The 20,013-nt window shown below is 42.1% G+C and overlaps 1 protein-coding gene across 1 annotated transcript in view; it reads left to right on the top strand.

The window, feature by feature from the left end:
* Positions 1–20,013, top strand: part of CPLX1 (complexin 1) — a 98,868-nt gene that overhangs the window by 40,690 nt on the left and 38,165 nt on the right. Inside the window, exon 2 of the mRNA XM_026038061.1 lies at positions 19,340–19,515. Coding sequence (XP_025893846.1) covers positions 19,340–19,515 — 176 coding nt within the window. The remainder of the gene's footprint in view (positions 1–19,339; positions 19,516–20,013) is intronic.

Below are 20,013 nucleotides of genomic sequence, written 5' to 3'. Positions count from 1 at the left end.
ATATAAATATTATATTTATATTTAGTGACACCTCATTTTATCTATTAAAGAACCTTGCTCATAGATTTTTTTAAACCTCCAAATATTGCCTAAAAATTTCTCCTTGCGTCATGACATAAAGACACAAAAGCCTAGCACACATGCAGAGTTTTCACTGTAGGGAGACGGAAGAGGGCACAGAAAGGTTTTCCAGGTTATGAACTCAGACCATTTTTGTTAGCGGATGTTGATAAACGTCTTTTCACTGCTATAAAAAGAAGACTTTGCTAATCTGGTCAGCAAGTGTCTTTTGACCTCGTCTGAAAAAAAAAAAAAAAAGCTCACCTGCTGTAGCTAGAACATAGTGTGACTAAATCTTTCTTCCCTCTATCCCTCTGTCTATAGAGTCAGTGGTGAGGTCTCCGCTTTTTCTAGATGCACCTGAGCAGTCCCTCAGTCTCGCAGATCAGTGCATCTGGGGCAAGTGAGACTGAGTCTGCTTACAGTCAAGGCTCTAAACCTTCTACAGAGGCCTGCAGTTCTTCTAGATTCTCAGTGGAAGCCCTGAATTGAGCCTGAGCGTGTTGCTCTGTAGCAAGTGCGTGTGCTGGCCAGTTCTAGGCTGCACTGCACAGTGTGACTTTTTTGCACCAGTGACAGCAAAAATAAAAACAGCCCCTATCTCCAACATTTGGCTCTCCTTGTTGAAGTTTACTGGCTTGGAGTCTTTCCATATCACAGGTCTCTCCATATCATCAGGTTTTCTTATTTAATACTGCATGCTTTGTGTTTTGGCCCGGAGTTGGCAAGGGCTGCAAAAATTGTGGGTGCAATGACAGTACCTGCTCCCGAAATTAGGAGTTTCTATGAGCTGCTAATTTTAATTTCTGCCATAGAAAATACATAATTAAAAGGTAGTGATTTTCTCTTTGGGACTTGAGGATGAAGTAGGAGAACAGTGCAGTAAGTATGGTAAGCTAGTAGGACTTGACCAGTTCTCTCATGCGCACCTTGCGTAACCAGAGGGCTCCCAGCAGCCAGATTCCTCACAGATCTGAGGTATCTGCCTCCCAGGAGGGTTCATTTGCTCATACAGCCACACGTCTAGACTTGTATCGACAGCTCTGCAACCTTCTCTCACCTACTACAAATGCTACAGTGCTCATATGCATAGGGAAGGAAGTCACTGTGGCAGTATTTGGGGGCCATATTTGGGGAGAAGAGATGAGAACCAGGACCAGACACATTACTACAGAATTTTCCTTCCAGAGTCTGCTATTGAAAAAGTCCCGTATTATTTTATTCTCCATTATTTTGTCTTATTTTTCCATTTCTAAGACTGTATTAAGCTATTTCTGGCCCCAATTTGGCAATAATGACTTACTGAGTTGTATTTGCATTCATGGACGAAGGGAGAGAAAAAAAAGGATGGAATGAGAGAATTTAATAACCATCTTTGTGCTTTATATAGGAGACCTCAGTATACTGCTTCTGTGACAGGGTTATGCTACTTGAAAAAGCCATTGAGTATTGCACAATTTTAATATGAACCCATCAGTTCTGTAATAATTCAAAAGCAAAGCTCTGAATATGAGTGTCCAAGGAAAAACAAAGCAAAGCAAAGCAAAGTTTATGTGCACACAGTACCTATTTATTGCAAGAAAAAATATTTTTATCAGATTTTGGAATGTCAGATTATGAAGTGATTGTTTTATGTGCCAGTAAATATGATGCTCCTTTCTCAATAAACAGAAGTGATACTCCCCACACGTCTACATTTACAACGGTTGCAGAAGAACAGGATGAGATCTCAGTTGGTTCTGCTGGATTTGCTGCAAGAAATATTTTATGTGTCTGAGCCATTGTGCCCACCATTTGCAGTATTTGTTTTAGAGATCAAGAACAGGGGTCATGGGATGAATGCAGAGTGAAACTCTGAATGGCTTCAAAAAAATTTTCTTCCTATGTAAATTCACCTGATTTTAAGGAGCAAGAGCTACCTTCTTACCTAGCCATTATCTGTTTTTTGGTACTAGCTCACTATTTATTGAGAATGGATTATTCTAGGGCTACATTGTTGGCGCTCTCATTTTTTTTTTTTTTTTTGTGAAATTTCTGTAAGTTAAGGTACATTTTGAGCGACAAACTATTAAAAACCTTGGTTTTCTCAGTTTTTATTCTTAAGTAAGCATGTGAAATCTCAAAATTGGGCAACACTTTAAAAAGTTGTATAGAAAAATTCCCTCAAAAAGCTTTTCTTCTGGCTCAGAACTGTTCCATGCCTTTTGGTTCTCTTCTGACCCTCCTACAGGAGAAGAAAGTATAAAAATGACACCAATTATTTTTCTTGTCCAATTATCTCTTGATCCCTTGAGCTTTTCTGAGTAATTCCATAGACTGAGGTAACTCCATACTTATGTGCAAAAACTGCCTCAATCAATAACAGACATGGCCTATATATTAAAAGCAGGCGAGGCAGGAGGAGTGGAACAGCTACTTATGGAAGACTGAAAATAGGGCAGCACAGCTTGTACAATCAGGGCTGTAAAGCGACTTGCAAGAGGTCTTTGCTGCCTTAGTGTATAGCAGAACCGTTTTTTTTTTTTTTTTCCTCCCAATACAAATTGCTGTAAAATTCTGCAAGAAAGTTTACCTTCTTCTTCTAAGATCGTTTGTGCTGAGATAAGATTTTTCTAACAGCACTATGCAGACCCTGGTATAGGTTAGTGTATGTCTGAGTTGTGGATGGACCTGCAGGTGGTAACATGGATCTTTCTTGTCAAAGGTACCCCACAGCTTGTGCTTCTAGAAAGACAGATTTGTCTTGACATCCTCAGAGCAGGTTGCAGTACAGTAATGTGAGATAGCTCTGTCAGCAGACGATTTATCCTGCTTTAGGGACTCTGTGACAGATTTGTTCCTGACAATATAAAATGAAGAAGCCTATGCTTCTTGGGTATTATCGCTTTGGAGCTGAATCATAGAATCATAGAATATTTAAGGTTGGAAAGGATCTTTAGAGATCATCTAGTCCAGCCCCCTGCAGACGCAGAGTCAAAATGAATGATCCAGTAGCAGAAATGTTGAGGTAATGGAAGCCATGTTCAACCAAGCAACAGAAATTCTGTGTCCTTTGACTTAGAAGATCTGAAGCTCTTTTTTGATATGTGGATATTTGAGGAAAGTGGATCTGCCTTGGGATATTCTTAGCCCTGTGAGATAGTGTTCTGGAAGTCAGAGCTGAATTTCTGCTCACAGTTCAAAACAGAAAAAATGGGAGAGTTCTCTGTCAAGGTATTCAAAGCTCTGAACTGGAGACTGTGGGATGTAGTCCTTGAAAAGCACTTGCAGATAGTAAAAAATGTGCAAAGTCAATAGGGTGGAAGGGAAGACACGTAGAGTCAAGAGTTGTGCTAGTCAATCCTAAAGGCTGCATCAGAGCATGGTGCATCTAAAAGGAAGCCTTAGTCAGGCCAAAAGCAGGAGTTGGGCTCTCCTACTAATGAAGAGGCATTGATACATGCTTATGATAGCAATTTTTTCAGGTCCCTCTTCTTTGGACACAGAGTTCAAAAGACTTCCTCAGCAAACATTTCATGCTGAATGTGCTTCTTGCCAGGACTGTGAAAGATTTTGAGGCTTCTAGGTGAGAAACAAATATCACAGGACAATCCCACAATGACAGTGCCAAAAATAGCCTGAATTGGTTAGCGGACTTGATGGACAAAAAATACTTCAGCTATTTCTTTCCTTTACATTCCAGGTTAAAAGAATTATTTCTCTCATTTTATTTTCTTACATTCTCTCAAACCTGTGCTGTCCAGAAATACACTCTTAGACCTGAGTTTGGAAAGTGTTTCTGATCTTTGCTTTTCACAACTGAGTTTTGACATCTTAAATATCTTGGTGCTTTGAACTCATCTGGGCACAATACTCCAGCACTCCTTCACCTCTCCTTTTCAGGCTTTTTGGTTTCTACCGCTTTCTGAAAACAGTTCATTATTGATCTGCTTGGAGTCTTTAGAAAGGCCAGGCAACCTTCCTGCTAATTTCAGTAAAAGCAACAGAAGCCAAGCTTAAGGTAGCTATGTTTAGAAAGCACTGGGCAGAATTTGCTAATTCTTTCATGAGTTGATTCTGTCTACAATTCATAGTATCTCTAAATTACGAAGACAGATGGCCAGATAAAAAAGTATATCCATCACAAGTTCACTTCAGTAGATCTGGTGCACAGTGACACTTGGTGCTACATTGTAAACTTTGCTGCAGGTAGTACATTCTCAGCTTGCTCCTAGAAATCCTTGGGCCTGTACCTTCAAGGTGTGGGGGTGGGATTGAGGGAAGGATGAGAAATACATGAAAGCTGTGTAGTTTTTGCTTGATTCAAACGCATTGTCAGCAAAGGGCAGCAGGAGGTAAGAATCGCAGAACAGCTGAGGTTGGACAAGACCCTTGGAGATCAATTGGTCTAAACCAGTTCAACCAGGCTGCCTAGGACCACATTCAGTATGGCTTTGAACATCTGCAAGAATGGAGACTCCACAATCTCTCTGGGCAACCTGTCCCATTCCTCTGTCAACCTCACAGTAGTTTATCATCATGTTCAGTAGGAACTTCTTGCTTTTCAGTTTGTATCTGTTGCCTCTCATCCTATCACTAGACAGCACTTAAAACAGTCTGGTCCCATCCTCTTTACTACTCTCTTCAGGTATTTATACCCATTGCTAAGATTCCCTTCAGTCTTCTCTTCACTAGTCTGTAGACCTTCACTGAACTCAATCAAGCATGTCCCTGTCTCTCGTGTACTGGGGAGCCCAGGACCGGACAGGGTACTATAGATGAGGCCTCCCTAGATGAGGCTGAGTAGAGGGCAAGGATCAAGTCAACACTCCTTCTCATGCACTCCAGGACACCATTAGCTTTCTCGCCCATGAGAGCACGTTGCTAGCTTGCAGTCAACTGCTATCCACCAGAATTCCTAGGCTCTTCTCTGCAGAGATGCTCTCTAGAAGTCTCTGCCAGCCTTTTCTTGTGCATGGGCTTATTCCTCCTTCAAGGTAGAACATGGCCCTTGTCTTCATGAACTTCTCTCTCCCCAACAATCCAGCCTGTCAAGGTCCATGTCAAGATCTGTGAGGGCAGCACAGCCCTCTGTGCCTTAGTCACTCCTTCCAATTTTGTAGCATCAGCAAATTTTCTGAGAATGTACTCTGTCCCTTCATGCAGGTCAATGATCACTAAGTTGAGTAGGATCCAGTATAGACCCCTGGGGTACACTGATAGTTACTAGCCTCCAAATAGACTTTCTACCACAGATTGCATCTCTCTGAATGACCTGAAATCATCTGGCAGTCGGGTGTGAATGACAGCTTGAAGGTAGCTCTTCCAAGCCGCAGTGATGGCTACGCAGAGTAGTGCTCTTCCTCTGCTATACTGAAAATGTCCTTGCAGTCATGGACTCCTCATCTGCAGTGCCATGCAAAGCAATGATGACCATGCCATTTCTGTTCTGAGGTGATATACACGTGCCAGTACTTTGCTTATCCTGAGAGCAAGGTGGGCAGTGCAGTGCAAGGACAGGGGAAGGTGCTCTTTGTCATGGAAACTATTCAGATGTGACCTCAGTGAAGCCAAAAAAGTCTGCTGATGGTCTTTCGGGCTTACAACATGGGTGGATATCAGCAGGAGTCACATTCCTGGAATTATTCTTTTCTCTCCCTCCCCGTTTTAATGGAGAGAAAGTGATGGCATTTGCATAGCTTCTGTTCTGATAGTCCTGGAGGAACACTTTGCCTTTTTCTGTCTATTTTTTTTTCCTGATGGGTAGATCTGGCTGGCTGGAGTTTTATTTATGTCCGATCAGTGCTGCATCCTAGATAAAACTCCTACATACAACCAAAATAGCCCAGGATGTGGAGAGAAGAGGGGGTTAATCTGGCTACCAGATAGGATGTTTGTATGTGCAAATGCCTACTTTGTGTATTGTGCCTGCTCGTGGGCGAATGGAAAAACTGCTGAGAGCAAATTAAGCTCAGAAAGAGCCATGCATTTCTCCCCAGGCCTGATGTGTCTACAGTCACTTCCCACCTCAGGAAGTCCCACAGCTTCTCTTGGAAACTCCAGCTCCTGCAGTCATATCTTTTTCTTAGCTCTGAAAAAAAAAAAAAAAAAAAAAAAAAGAAAAGGCAAAGGCAAACCACTGAGAGAAAGCTTTGATGCTGATACGCTTCTTAGCAGGACCTCACTGTATGCACTGAGCTGTAGTTAAGGCCACCTAATTAGAGCAGCAGATTCTTCCCAAAAGGATTATCCCCACAGATGTCACCATAGATGCTAGGAAGTGTTGCAGCACTGATGTATACTTATATTAATGTTCACCAGTACTCACATTTCTTGAAGCCTACTAAGGAAAGCATGGTCTACAGTGGCCATGAGATGCTGGAATTCACAATCCTGCATGGAAGACAGTGTCAAGAAGTAGGATTGTAACTCTAAACTTCAGGAGAGCTAACTTTGACCTATTCAGGGAGCTACCTTGAGAAATCCGCTGGAAAGGGATTTTCCTGGAAGGAAAGGGAGCCCAGGAGCTCAAATTCAAATGCCATTTTCTCCAAGCTCAGAATCGGTGCATTCCTACAAAAAGAAGTCAAGCAAAGGGGGCAGGAGACCTGTGTGGATGGGAAAGGAGCTCTTAGGGAAGCCTGAAGTGAAAAAGTGAGCGTACATCATGTAGAAGAAGGGCCAGACCACATGGGAACAGTATAGCAACATTGTCAAGGAGTGCAGGGATGCAACAAAGAAGGCCAAGGCCCATTTGGAATTAGGGATAGCAAGAGATGTCAGGGACAACAGGAAGGACTTCTGTAAATACATCAGCAGCAAAAGGAGGAGTAGGGAAAATATGGGCCCACTGCTGGGTGGGGTAGATACCTTGGTGACTGCTTCTGTCTATGCTGCTGAGACTAGTCCACATGAACTACAGAACCTAGACACAAGAGAGAAAGGAGTCAGAGAGGAAGTATTTCAGCTGGTCAAAGATTGGGTTAGAGATTATTTAGGCAAACTGGACATCCGTAAATCTATGGGTCTGAATGGGATGTACCCAAGAGTGCTGAGGGAACTGACCAGGGTTATTACTCAGCTGTTCTCCATAATCTCTGAGAGGTCATAGAGAATGGGGGAGGTGCCAGAAGACTAGAAGAAACCAACATCATTCCAGTTTTCAAAAAGGGGAGGGAGGAGATGGGAAACTACAGGCTGGTCAGCCTCCCCTCCATCCCTGGAATGGTGGTGGAGCAGCTCATGTTAGAGATATCTCTAGGCATATGAAAGAAAGGTGATCAGGAGTAGTCAGCACGGATTCCCCAAGGAGAAGTTGTGTTTGACCAACCTGATAGCCGTCCATGATGGGATGACTGGCTGTCTGGATGAGGGAAAAGCAATGGATATGGTCTACCTTGACTTCAGCAAGATTTTTGATATTGTCTCCCATAATATCCTCATGGGTAAGCTCAAAGAAGTGTGGGTTGGATGACTGGACAGTGAGGTGGATTGAGGACTCAGAGCATGACAGAGCTCAGAGGGTGGTAATAAATGGGGCCGAGTCCAGTTGGAAGCCTGTGCCAGTGGTGTCCCCCAGGGGTCACTACTGGACCCGGTGCTGTTCAACTTGTTCATCAATGACCTGGATGAGGGCATAGAGGCACCCTGAGCAAGTTTGCAGATGACACCAAGCTAGGTGGAGTGGCTGGTGCTCCAGAAGGCTCTGCTGCCATTCAGAGGGATCTGGAGAGGCTGGAGAGTTGGGCAGAGAGGAGCCTCATGAGGTTCAATAAGGACAATTGCAGGGTCCTGCACCGGAGGAGGAGTAATGCAAGGCATCAGTACAGATTAGGGTTTGACCTACTGGTAATCAGCTCCATGGAGAGAAAGTTGGGCTTCCTGATTGATAACAAGTTAACCATGAGCCGGCAATGTGCACTTGTGGCCAAAAAGGCCAATGGGCTCCTGGCCTGCATCAGGAGGAGTGTTGAGAGCAGGTTGAGGGAGGTGATCCTGCCTCTCTACTCCGTTGAGACTGCACCTGGAGTATTGTGTGCAGTTTTGGGCTCCCCAGGGCCAATGCAGCGTGATGAAGTTGATTAAGGGACTGGATTATCTATTGTATGAGGTAAGACTAAGCAAACTGGGCCTCTTTAACCTGGAGAAGGGAAGATTGAGAGGGGATAAATACCTGAGGGGAGAGTATATATAGAGGATGGGGCCAAACTATTCTCAGCAGTGACGAGTGACAGGACAAGGGATAATGAGTATGAATTAAAACTCAAGACATTCCATCTCCATGTGAGGATGAACTTCTTTTCTGTGAGGGTGGCAGAGCCCTGGAACAGGCTGCCCAGAGAGGTTGTGCAGTATTCTGCTTGAAGATCTTCCAAACATGCCTGGAAGCGATCCTGTGCCCCATACTCTAGGTGTCCCTGCTTGAGTAGGGGGATTGGACTAGATGATGTCTAGACGTGCCTTCTAACCTCACTCATTCTGTGATTCTGTGAAAATAGGCTCCAGAAAAATTCTCCAGGTAGAGCAGATTAGTGCTCATCGAGAGAGGTGTAGTGCTGTTAAAACTTCTTCTCTTCTCACTCCTCCTTCAAAGAGGTAAATCATCCTGGGAAGATCACATTAAAAAGTCATCTTAATCTTATACAGAGAAATTGGGTAGACTTTAGCTGCCAAGGAAACTTATATACTTACTATATACTTACTATAACTTTCCAAAGCTAATGGGTAAATTTTCAGCACCTCGGAGTACCTGTGTCCACATAAAGAGCAGTGTCAAATGTCCTCTCGGGGCCGCAGAGCTGGATGACTTGCCTCCAAGCAGAAGGATGTGGCATGACAGTTTCTCCCTCCTCAGCTTAGGTGGGCTGGATCCTGCTGCCAGCTATGACATTGTCCGTGTGTCTATGACCATGTGATCAAAGGTAGTGCTGTTCCATCCATTGGCTTCTGTAAGCTTTTCTTTAAAACAAGAGGGAATTTCCCATCAGTGGGATTGTCCATCGGGCTGATGCTGTCTGGGTAGGCTCATCATCCTGGTCAATTAGAAGCAATGGGAACAGTCATTTTCCAAGGCAATGGAGAACATCTAAAGTCTGTAAGCAAAGTGCATTTTAGCCTGCCAGTAGGAGACCTATTAGAGCAGCATAGATTGTTATGCTGCACAGCGGTTTTGATTTAATTGTTCTTTCCCTTTGGCTCTTTCATAGGGAGCAGCACACTGAGTGGAAGAGAATGGAAAAATAAACTGAGACAGAGCATAGCTGCTTGGTGTCATGCAGTTTCCATTGCCAGTGTGAATAATCTCTGTGCAGGAATGAAATAGGATAGAAACAGAAACAAACACAAGGCAAATAAGCACGGAGTTAAGAGGATCTGCTGTCAGGTTTCCTTTGGTGCTAGAGGTTGCAAGGTGAGATCCAGGTGACTAATGCTAGTGGTGCAGGTGTGCCTGGTTCCCCCTTCCCATCAGCAGAAGTACCTGCCAGAGGGTACTTCCCTTTCTAAAGTAGTTGCTTTGGGGTGGTCAGGTGAATTGCACCCCCAGTTCCATGACCAACTGCAAGGGTTTCGAGGAACCACAAGAGAAGAGCGTGTCTCCAGACAGCAGTCAGGTTTGCACTTTCCAGCTGGCAGCTTAGGCTGGCGTGCTGATACTGCTCCACATCATGCCGATATCATTTTCATTGCTGTGCCTGAGCCTGCTGTCTGCACTCAGTGGGAGCACTGCACCTAAATATCCTCTTTAGTGCTAAGTGCTGAATGCTGATGATTGATTTTATATCAGACTCCTTGCTGTCTACTCCTGCAGCCTTGCAGCAGGATTTAGATGGCAGGTTTTAGGTAAAAGGAAGACAGCTGTGTATGTTTTTGTGGGGAGCAGCAGGGGCTTCCTTCCAGCACCTCTTTGCACAGCTGCTATGCATGGACCTGGAAGGCTCCTGCCTTGGTGCTCTTCACCACTGGTCACAGACATGAGTGTGGACACGGAAAGGAAAAAGCTTATTCAAGATGTCTCTGTGAAAATGTTGGCATAAGCTGGTGGGAATGAAAGTACAGTTGTCATCTTTGGAGAGCTCTATTCTGGTGGCATGTCCCTGTCTCATGTCCCTTGGTGGCATGGTGGCATGTCCCTGTCCCTTTTCAGGACAGGCTGGCCAGGACATATTGCCCTGCTTACACCGAACTTTGCCTGCACATCCTCAGATGTCTGCTTGAATAGCCGGGGTAGAGGCGCAGATGTTTTTTCTTGAATACATGTGTATGCTTCCCACAAGGCCTTTTGTAATGACACTGGAGCATAAAATATAATTTGAAAGGTTCCAGAAAGCTCTGTTCTTTGAGCATTTTTTTTCTGGTCTAATCAACAGGACCTGCTTAGGTGAGCTCAGTCTTCTTGTCTTCTTGCAAGGTACAGGTATATTACTTTTAACACCTGTTCCTTTTCTATGTTGGTTTTTTGTTTTTCTTTTTGTTTGACTCCTGGAGGGTGGAAGGGCTTCATCCTCATCTTTGTCTTGCAAAAAAATGTAGACAGATGACAATGAAAGTGAAGGGATGTCCTGCAAACTGCCTACTGAGAAGTGTGCATGTACGGGACTGACGCTTTTGGCACTTTGAAACACAAGTGGAGCAGGTTGAGTAAAGAGATGTCAGCTGGCTTTGTCTGTTCTCTGCTGCCAAACACTATCCAAGGCTCAGAAGGTGGGTGGTAACCTCTGGGCTCTCTCTGAGGATAACTGCAGTTTCCACAGTTTCTCTCTCTCCACAGTCACCATGTACATTCCCCTTGTTCCTCTGAGTGTGTACTGTGGCGTGATGCCATAGGGCATGCAAGGGGACTTAAGTGTTATAACAGGATTCTTCATGCTGCCTTGTAGACTTCAGGAGAGGTCTGAAAGAAAACTTGAAACAGGGAGTATACTCACAGCTAGAAAGTGTGCTTATATTTTTTTTCATACACCTGAGGAGATTTTCAGCCTGAAGGATAAACAGAGAATTTCACTGCTCAGAGGTGCTAAGTTCACTGAATTGAATGTTCGTGATAGAATAAGAGATAAGAAGAAGACTGAGTCTGATGCATACAGGTTAGATACCTCTCACAGATCATCAGTGGTGTTTGACATCTGTCACCATTTCATTATAAAATACAGTACTTGCTTCAACAGCGAAATAGCCCCATCAGATCATTCTGAATAACAGGTAAGCATTGATCCAATGGCTTATTCTAGTTTGTAATCGAATGGAAACTGTGATTGGCCATTAAGAGAAAATGAAGTAGAAGACGAAGAGCCCCACACATCCATGTTAGTCTAATTGTGGTCTGACACCAGATCAGAGGAATGTCGCCTCAGCATCATTTTTCCATATACATTGCATAGATATGCTCCAGGGCAACTGTATTTTTCCAGCTAGTATAATGTAAAAAGGACTTCAGATTGGTGCAATGGAATAAATCATGTACTAACTCAAGACTTTTAGTTACATGAATTGAGAGCTACATGAATTGAGACACCCAGAATGGAATTGATAGCTGTGAGGCAGAAACGAGAAATAGAGGTGGGATTATAATGTCCATTCCTTGAACAAATGCACAAATACCATTGAAATTAAATACAATTTATATGAAAGGAGGATGTTTGATACAGCTGGAGAGAAACTGCCACTATGTGGAGATGAAAAATTTCCAGAGGAAAAATGGAGGCTCAGAGCTTAGCCAAAGAAATGATTCTGAGAATAGGGACTGGTGGGCTCTTGCTCTGTATAAAATACTTTGTTTTGTCTGCCAAAAGGCACTCTCCAGTAGCTTGCAAAGTAAGAAAATCCGTATTTTCTGCTAGCATGGCTATTTATATTGCTTGATTTCACCCCTCACTACCCATCTGCAAAGTCAAACATTAGCTCTTCTGCTTGTTAAAATCTATTGCAGTCTCAAGAAACTGCTGCAAAAAATCATCGTGGGAGGATCGTATCACATGCATTTGTAATGAGTTTGTAAAGGGCCCTTCTATATCACCCGGAGTCTGGGGAGATGGAATGGCTGTAGCAAAGGTCCTTGAGGATGCTACCACCTCCTGGTCATGACTCTGCGATCAACTTCTCAGTATTGCCTCTGATTCACTTAATGCCTTTTGAGAGAAATGGCTCTTTACAACATTTTCATTCCAGCTATAGACCATTCTCAGGCCACATCCTTCCTGGTTAGTTGACTATAGGGAATATATTAGATCCCAGCATAGATGGATAGATGGATGGATAGATAGATGAGGATTATCACACAGGGTTGTGAGCTGAGTAGCAGCCACCTAACCATCAACAACAGGTCACCACATTCACCAGGTCAGACAAAAATCAGGAATGTGTCAGGAATAAGGCAGGCAGGCTCAACATTGAGCCAATGGAAGGAAAGGACTGATGTTCTGCATTCTTATTTATTTGGAAGGTCTTTTCAGCACTTTTTAGGGAAAAAAAAAGCAGAAAGTCCCAACAAAATCCGTATCTCCTTGTGCAATTTTCTACAATTGCAATTCTACAAATTGCAATATTTTCTACAATTGTGCTTTTATTTTTAAACTAATAAAACAATCTTAAAATTTGAGCATGTTTTTTCTAATCATTCTCCGTTGCTATTGGTGTTTTACCACTAGATAGTATGCGTATTGCACATAAACCATGACCTAACTTTTGGTGTGTTCAGATAGTGCACTTTCTGTATTTTTCTATTTTTTCTTAAATCTTTATAGTCAAATGTGTGGGCATCTTACTGAAGCAGCCGTAAGACCATAGCTTGGTCGCTGGTGACTACAATATAAGCACACTCCTTCTCTACAGTTTATGATAATTTTCCCTCTTCTGAGTGGATCTGGGAAAACGGAGGAGGCCAGAAAAGGAAGGTGGTCATCATATAGCAAGCTGTTATCAAGCTCCATGTCTGCTTCAAGCTTTGAATTTCATTAGGCACTTCTTCATTTAATACAATGATAATGATCCTTCTCAGAGATTCCCACAGTACAAAAAAGATCAGAAATAGCCTCTTCAGAGCTATTATGATTTCTCAAGTGAACTCTTTAAGTGAACTTGGCATCTGCTGTTTATGAAAGGGGATCAGTAATGCATTTCAGTAGGTGTATTAGTTAATTGATACATGGTGAGGGTTCCTTTGGAGCTATTAGCTTCTAATCAGTTAATACAGTATTTAGTTCATGCAAGTACCACTTTGGTAAAGCGCATGGTATGATCCTGAGAGGCTTTTAGATTTTTATGGAAACTTTAATATGAAGAAATGAATTCACTTTTCAGATGAAGGAACTGCTGCAGCATTTACCTTTTTGATGGACATTAGCTGAGGCAGCTGCAGAAAGAGAAGATCCAGCACCTTTCCCTCATGATGAAAGGAGCAAGGAACAGAGATCTGAACCATTATACTCAAATCATAGAAATAAGAAGCTCCATTGTAATATGTGCCTTCTGTAATATGAGCACAAAGTCCTTGAATGGGTTTCATTGCTGCTTTGCACATAGGAAGACCAAAGAAGACAGATGCAAAAAGGGTATATCCAGAAGGGCTGCAATAAGCAATCTGTAGGCTGGAAAGGGAACCCGGAAGGAGAGAAGGAACTAAGGATGAGTAAAAAATCTGAGGGGCTCTGTTCAGTCATTTTTATCCTGTTGTTTTTAAGGGAGACAAAAGGCTGTGGGAAATAACCAAGCATCAAAGCCATTCTGTTAATACCAAGAGCTCTCAGAATAAGAGACAAAAAAGATGTTGTGCGGCTGATCCACTAGTGACTGCTTTCTATTCTTTCCTGCTGTCCTATCTGGTTGTTATATGTCTCTAGGCTCTTTTTGTTTCCATCTATGCTTATGGGGGAAAATTTACATTCCTTCAGGGTCTAAAGAAAGCTGAAAGAAAGGAGTCACGCGCACAGAAGACAAGCAGCTCTGAGTATGCAGATCAGAGGCATTTCATTTCTGGGAGTCTGAAAAATTTGTAGATGGTGCAGTTGACTGTTGGAGTTGTTGTAGTACAGAAATGTGTTGTGAAGCACTTGAAATATCCACACAAATTGCAGAGATCACTTGGTTAGGTCTGTTTGTAGGATATATATTCCTCACTTCACATTCTATTTAAGACTGAATTAGATTCCTCTTAAAATACTGCTTAGTGATCATTTATTTATCACTTTGTCTTCGCTGCGCAGGAGGTTGGTGATATGCCGAGAACACCTCTTTGTTCCTCAGGGGTGGAAGGAAGCACACTACAATGGGATTCCTGCCCAAACATAGCATGTTTGGAAGCCTGCTATTTCTTGTCTATAGCTTGTGCTAAGCAGATGTGATGCTCACTCCCCCTTCTGCTCCTGTACACTATAGTCTTCGGTTTGTACTTTGCCACTCAACCAAGACTTGCATGTAAGGACTGATCTCAACCAGCTGCTTAGTGTTCTGTCAGATCAGACAAGGTGAAATGCCATTTGCAGCAGAATACAATTAGACTAAGGAATCTGTATGGAGTTATACACATGTGATATTCCTATCTAAACTCCTGTCACAGGCCATGGAGCTAGAGAGCTCCTCAGATGACCCAAGGTGGGGATTTGCTTCACATTGAACTTGAGGAAGCAATAGATTTGTTTTGCTGTGAGGGATCCAGCTTACTAATCAGAGATGTTTTGAGGACACGTGCATTGAACTGACATTACAATTCATGTTCTGTGTGAATCTTCCATCTTATGGATTCATGGGAAGAAGGGAAAATTATAATGAATTTCCATAGTGGACCATAGCAGGAGATCAGCTAACTAGCTACATGAAGACACCTCTATGCAAAATCAAACCCTGTTTGGAGCTTGGTGCTGATAGCTGTTTTATGACCCAAATTTATTTTCATTAAATGCAAGTGTTTGCTGGAGACTTTGCTGGAGTAAGGTTAGACAGTTTGAAGCTGCAGGGCTACAAGATGGTGGGGAATTCATTTGCATTTTATATAAAAATAAGCCCATCTATTGGTATGTGTTTTGGCTGCACCAGGAGGAGAGGTTTGTGTCATGGCAGCCAGAGTGAGTGATTTGGAAGCATCTCTGTCATACAAGCAACTTAGCCAGGAAAGGCAAATTAAAATTACCAAAAAAAAAAAAAAAAAAAAAAAAAAAAAAAGGACAGGAAAACATATCTGATTCTTCTGCATATGTTTCATGTTGAAAAAAAAATTACAGAAAATTCCTCTGTTTACTGAAGTCTTCAAATAAATACAACCCTACCCTTTCCTTGCGAATTAGTGGTTGAGGAAAGAATCTTGGCTTCTGAGATGAGGAAGCATCACATAATGATTGCTACAAGTTTGTTTGCTTATTTTAGTAGCAGATTTTTTTTTCAATCTTTAACAGTAAATAAAACACAAAAAGGACTCCTTTTGTAGCGGGCAAAAGCCTTTGCACTACAACCTTACTGAAGTGCAGCTATCTCCAGTGTCACCAGTGGTTGCTTGTGGGTCATAGCTTTGAGGAGATACCACAGAAAGGAGTGACCAATTCCTTCTCCAGATTGATGCTCTCTGATTAGCTATTTGGATGGTGAGATTAAAAATTATACTATTGTTTAGAAACTCTGTGACATCAGTTGTCCCTTCTGTTCAATCTAAATATGGCTCAGACACAAATAGTGCTATCAAAACACAAATCCCGGGCTTCTTCTCTTAAAGGCATGGTGAAATGAGTTGCCATCTCTTCCTGCTTTCAGAATGTGCAGCTGTAACTGGGTGGGTATTTTTGAGATCTCCAGAATGCATATGAAATACTTTTTTTTTAAAGGCATCTTTTCTGGTGCCTGGAAAAGCTTCTGTGCTTTTCCAGGCACATTTTCCTCAGGCCATGCCTGTTCCATGTCCCTTCCTCACTGCTCTCTTTGATAACTGTGATTGAGAAGGGGACCTTCCACAATTCCTCTAACATTTAAGCACAAAAACATGTGAAACCATGTTCAAAGACAGGTATAGTATGCTGTTTATCCATATTAAGAAAATCTATAGATAATATGGATCTTAATATGGATCTTAATATGGATTTTTTCCCCCTCAGTTCAGACATATTGGTACTGGCTGTGTTTGGATATGTGCTCCTCACTCTTTTTGCTGTTGAACTAACCTCATTCAACTTCAGTGGCCATTTAAACCACTTAACTTGTCATTTTGTGTCACAAAATCAGAGAACACTGGACGTTCAAAGGGACTCACCCGGGAATGTGTCCAGCTGATGTCTGGATATCTCCAAGGCTGGAGATTCCACAATGTCTCTGTCAACCTGTTCCAATGTTCAATCACATGATGCTCAAAGTAAATTAATGTTTTCTTATGTTTGAATGGTATTTCATATATCTCCTAGGTTTTGACAGTGGTCTCTTTTCCTGTCACTGTGCATGGTATTATATCCCCTTCAATGCCCATATTAGGTATTTCTACATACTAATCAGTCTACTTCCTGAACATTCTCCTCTTCCAACTCTGTTAGGAGACTTAGAGGTCCACCATATGGGTCCACCGAGACCCCTGGGTCCTTCTCTGCAAAGCTTCTTTCTAGCCAGCTGAACTGCTTTCTGGCCAGACAGCTGTGGAACACATCACCAAGACCTGATTTATTGTTTTTCAGCTGACTACCATCAATGTTGTAATAAGCTAACCTCACATGAAGGTGTATCTCACTGCAGTCACACACTTATGGTTTAACTCCTGATTGCCTAGTTGTTTAGCCCATCTGAATCAAGACAATAACTACTAATTTTCGTTTGGTCTGAGATGTCTTTCAGGTAACTTCTGTCCTTGAACAGGACATGCCTGCCTTCGTGGAGGCTTTTTAATACTTTTTTTTTTTTTTTTTTTTTTGGAGGAAGGGAACAGCAGTTTTCACCACAGCTGTCTGTCTACGTCTTAGGTCCTGCAAGAAGACAGAGTTAATGGCAAAGTTCTTCTGTAGCTTTAGCCATTTCTTGCAGTGGTCTTATTTAGAGATGTTGGACATAGTGCTGAATTCAAACTCCTCACTGATTAGTGATTACTTTGGGTATTTTTCTCCTACCTTTATGTCCAAGAATATGGTGTAGTTGGGATGTAGAAGGTTTTGGGATGAGAAAGCACCCAGCTTTCTCAAGTGAAGAGATTCAACAAATGTGTACCACCCCTTAGAAGTTTCCTTCAGAGGCTTCAGAAAGATTTCTGTTCATTCCTCCTGCTTGCAGTGATAATTTTAGTCTCTCAGTTGCCTGAAGAGGAATTATGTGAAGCCTCCACTGCTCAACTCCTAAAAAAACAGGTAAAAGTTGTTATTCAGATGCTGTTAACAGCAAAACCCCAAAATTTGGACTAGGAAGAAAAGAGAGAGAGAAGAAGAAAAAAAAAAAAGAAAAAAAGAAAAAAAAAGATAAAAAAGCTTTTCTACACCAAAAGTAATTCAAGAGAGAGGAACTAAAATATAGCATAAAAATTTTGCTTCTTACAGTACATTTTATTCCAATCAATTGACAATAGCATCACAATGCAGTATTCAGCCCAGTTAGAATGTGACTTTGAAATCTAGAATGAATTAAGAGAATCTGTGAGGATCCTGGAACTCCATTCTTTTCTTTGTAGTGCCTTGTGTGCTGAATAGCTGTAAAATTAAATACCTAAGCTATTCAAAATCTTGGTCTTGTCTAGCTGAAAGAAAAGAAGTCTACTCAATTTTATTCCTTGTATGAGGGGCTGAGCTGACATTATAACGTAATGAGAGAGTAGAAGCAGTTCTTGCAAGGAAAGAGAACATCTTTTCTGCTGCTTACTTCTGCTTCTTAAATAATGAGCATATTACACTGTCCAACTCTTAAGTGGCCAGCTGCTCAACAAAGATTAACTTGAAAAGATTATTGAATCCAAAGGTACCTGATTATCAGTGCAAATGCTTGTGAGGGGAATCCAGACGCTATGGGTTTTACTGGCATAGGTCACCACTGCCTCATGCATCGCTGACTAGGGAAGTGCCTGTGATGGGTATGTGAGCCAATCAGATTACTTTTTCTTTTCATTTTCTATTAGCTTCCATATTAGCTTTCATTAGCTCCTTCCATAAGGATCCTTGGAGTCTGCCTGTGATTAGCCAGATGAATGGAAAAGTCTTTTCCCACTGGGAAAGAACCACTATAACCACTAGGTGTTGTTAGTTTTCCCATGTTTATTTATGAGAAAATATAGCAGGGGCTTTTCTCAGATTTTTGGCGAGAAGAGAAGAGAGGGTTGCATTTAGTTAGGACTGCTTTTAGATAGGACTTAGGGAAAATATATAGAACCTGGAAAAGGAATGTGGAAAGGAAAACCAAGTGATCTTCTTGGTTCCACCAAGTTCCTAAGTAAGTGGTGGATAGAGGTTAAGTAACTGCCATTGCTGTGACAGCTCAGGATGAGCCACTCTGAGAGTTTGCAGATTTTACCCCTGTAATGGCCAAGTTTCCATGATTTCCTACCAAAGACTAACATAAAAAGCACAAGGAAGATTCCTCTAGGTTCCATTTACTCAGAGCAGAAGACTCTATGATGAGTCTTCACAGAGAAATGAGTATTGTTATCACATTAAATATATAAAATATAAGAAAGAGGAAAGGATTTGTGGATGCCTCCCTCCCCCCCTTATCAATAATGTCAACCAAAAATACGAAATAACGTTGACAAATGATGCATGTGTGTTTGTGTTACATTGAGGCTATACTGGATTAACTCAGCTAAGTCTCAGCCAGTCTGGAGCTGTTAGTCTGTGTTTAGCCTGGCAGGCACCATGCAAGAAAAGTCTTGTGTGCAAAGTGTGCAAGGGATCGGCATGATAGCACAAACCTGGCTTTGGAGTGTGAGGGGACTGGGAAGCTGGGAGCAGGGATCCCACCTGCACAGTGAGCATTTAGAGGCAATGGCTACTGGTTTGAAGAGGGACCTGAAAGAGGGACTATTATCTCGGTTCTGTAAAGCTTCCGACCCATGGCAGCAGCCTTAAAGCCATTAGCTACTCCAAATGTTTACTGTGTTGTGTGCTCCTGCCTGTTAAGGTAAATGTAATTTCTAGCAACAGTTAGGACTGTGATTACTCATTGCAGTCTCATCAGCATTACTCATCTGAAATCAGGATTTCAGATTCCTTTCTCAGCCCCAGTGTCATTTTTCTTCTCTGGATGTATCACCTGCATGTTGTGCTAAAAACTCTCAAAAATCAAGCGAGCTGAAGCATCAGCTGACATAGCCATAGCTTTCCTCCACATCTTTGGGACTCACTTTGTCATGTTCTTTCTCCAGGGGCTACCAAAGACATGGGGAAGATGCTGGGCGGGGATGAGGAGAAAGACCCAGATGCTGCCAAGAAAGAAGAGGAACGGCAAGAAGCCCTCAGGCAAGAAGAGGAAGAAAGAAAAGCCAAATATGCTAAAATGGAAGCTGAAAGAGAAGTTATGAGACAAGGGATTCGAGACAAGGTAGGCTTTCTTTGCCCACTGGACAACTGTTAATGCTCACTGGAGAACTGCTATTTTCAGCTGATTTGGGAGCAGTTCCCTGACTACCTGGGTAGAGCCAGGTAATTGCTTTGCTGCACTGAACTTTCTAATCTTGTGCTCTGTCCCTGGAGCTCCATCCCTGATTAAACAGAACTTTCACACTGAAAAGAACAGCAATATTGAAATAGAGAGTGAAGATAAAGAGAGAAAACTGCATGTTTTCTTTTTACCCACCATCTGTTAACTGATCACATTATTTTAGACCTTACAGGCTTTTCTATCTCTATGTTCATGCTCTCCAAGCTTGCGTTATTGGTTTATGAGAAATGCTATCACTCAGAGAGTTTCTGAGAGACAGAGTATAAATACTTTCTTCTTTTAATTCTATTGCTTCTAAGGTTTTCTTTGTGGTTATGGGTGAAATGGGACAAATCTACTTAACTTCTCTTATTTCTCATTCCACTGCTCAGTGAGAAA

This window comes from Nothoprocta perdicaria, unplaced genomic scaffold, assembly GCF_003342845.1.
Source record: "Nothoprocta perdicaria isolate Ctin4 unplaced genomic scaffold, notPer1 scaffold_200, whole genome shotgun sequence".
Taxonomy (NCBI): Eukaryota; Metazoa; Chordata; class Aves; order Tinamiformes; family Tinamidae; genus Nothoprocta; species Nothoprocta perdicaria.
Note: the sequence above shows the minus strand (reverse complement) of the source record. Positions and strands in the feature narration are given on the sequence as shown.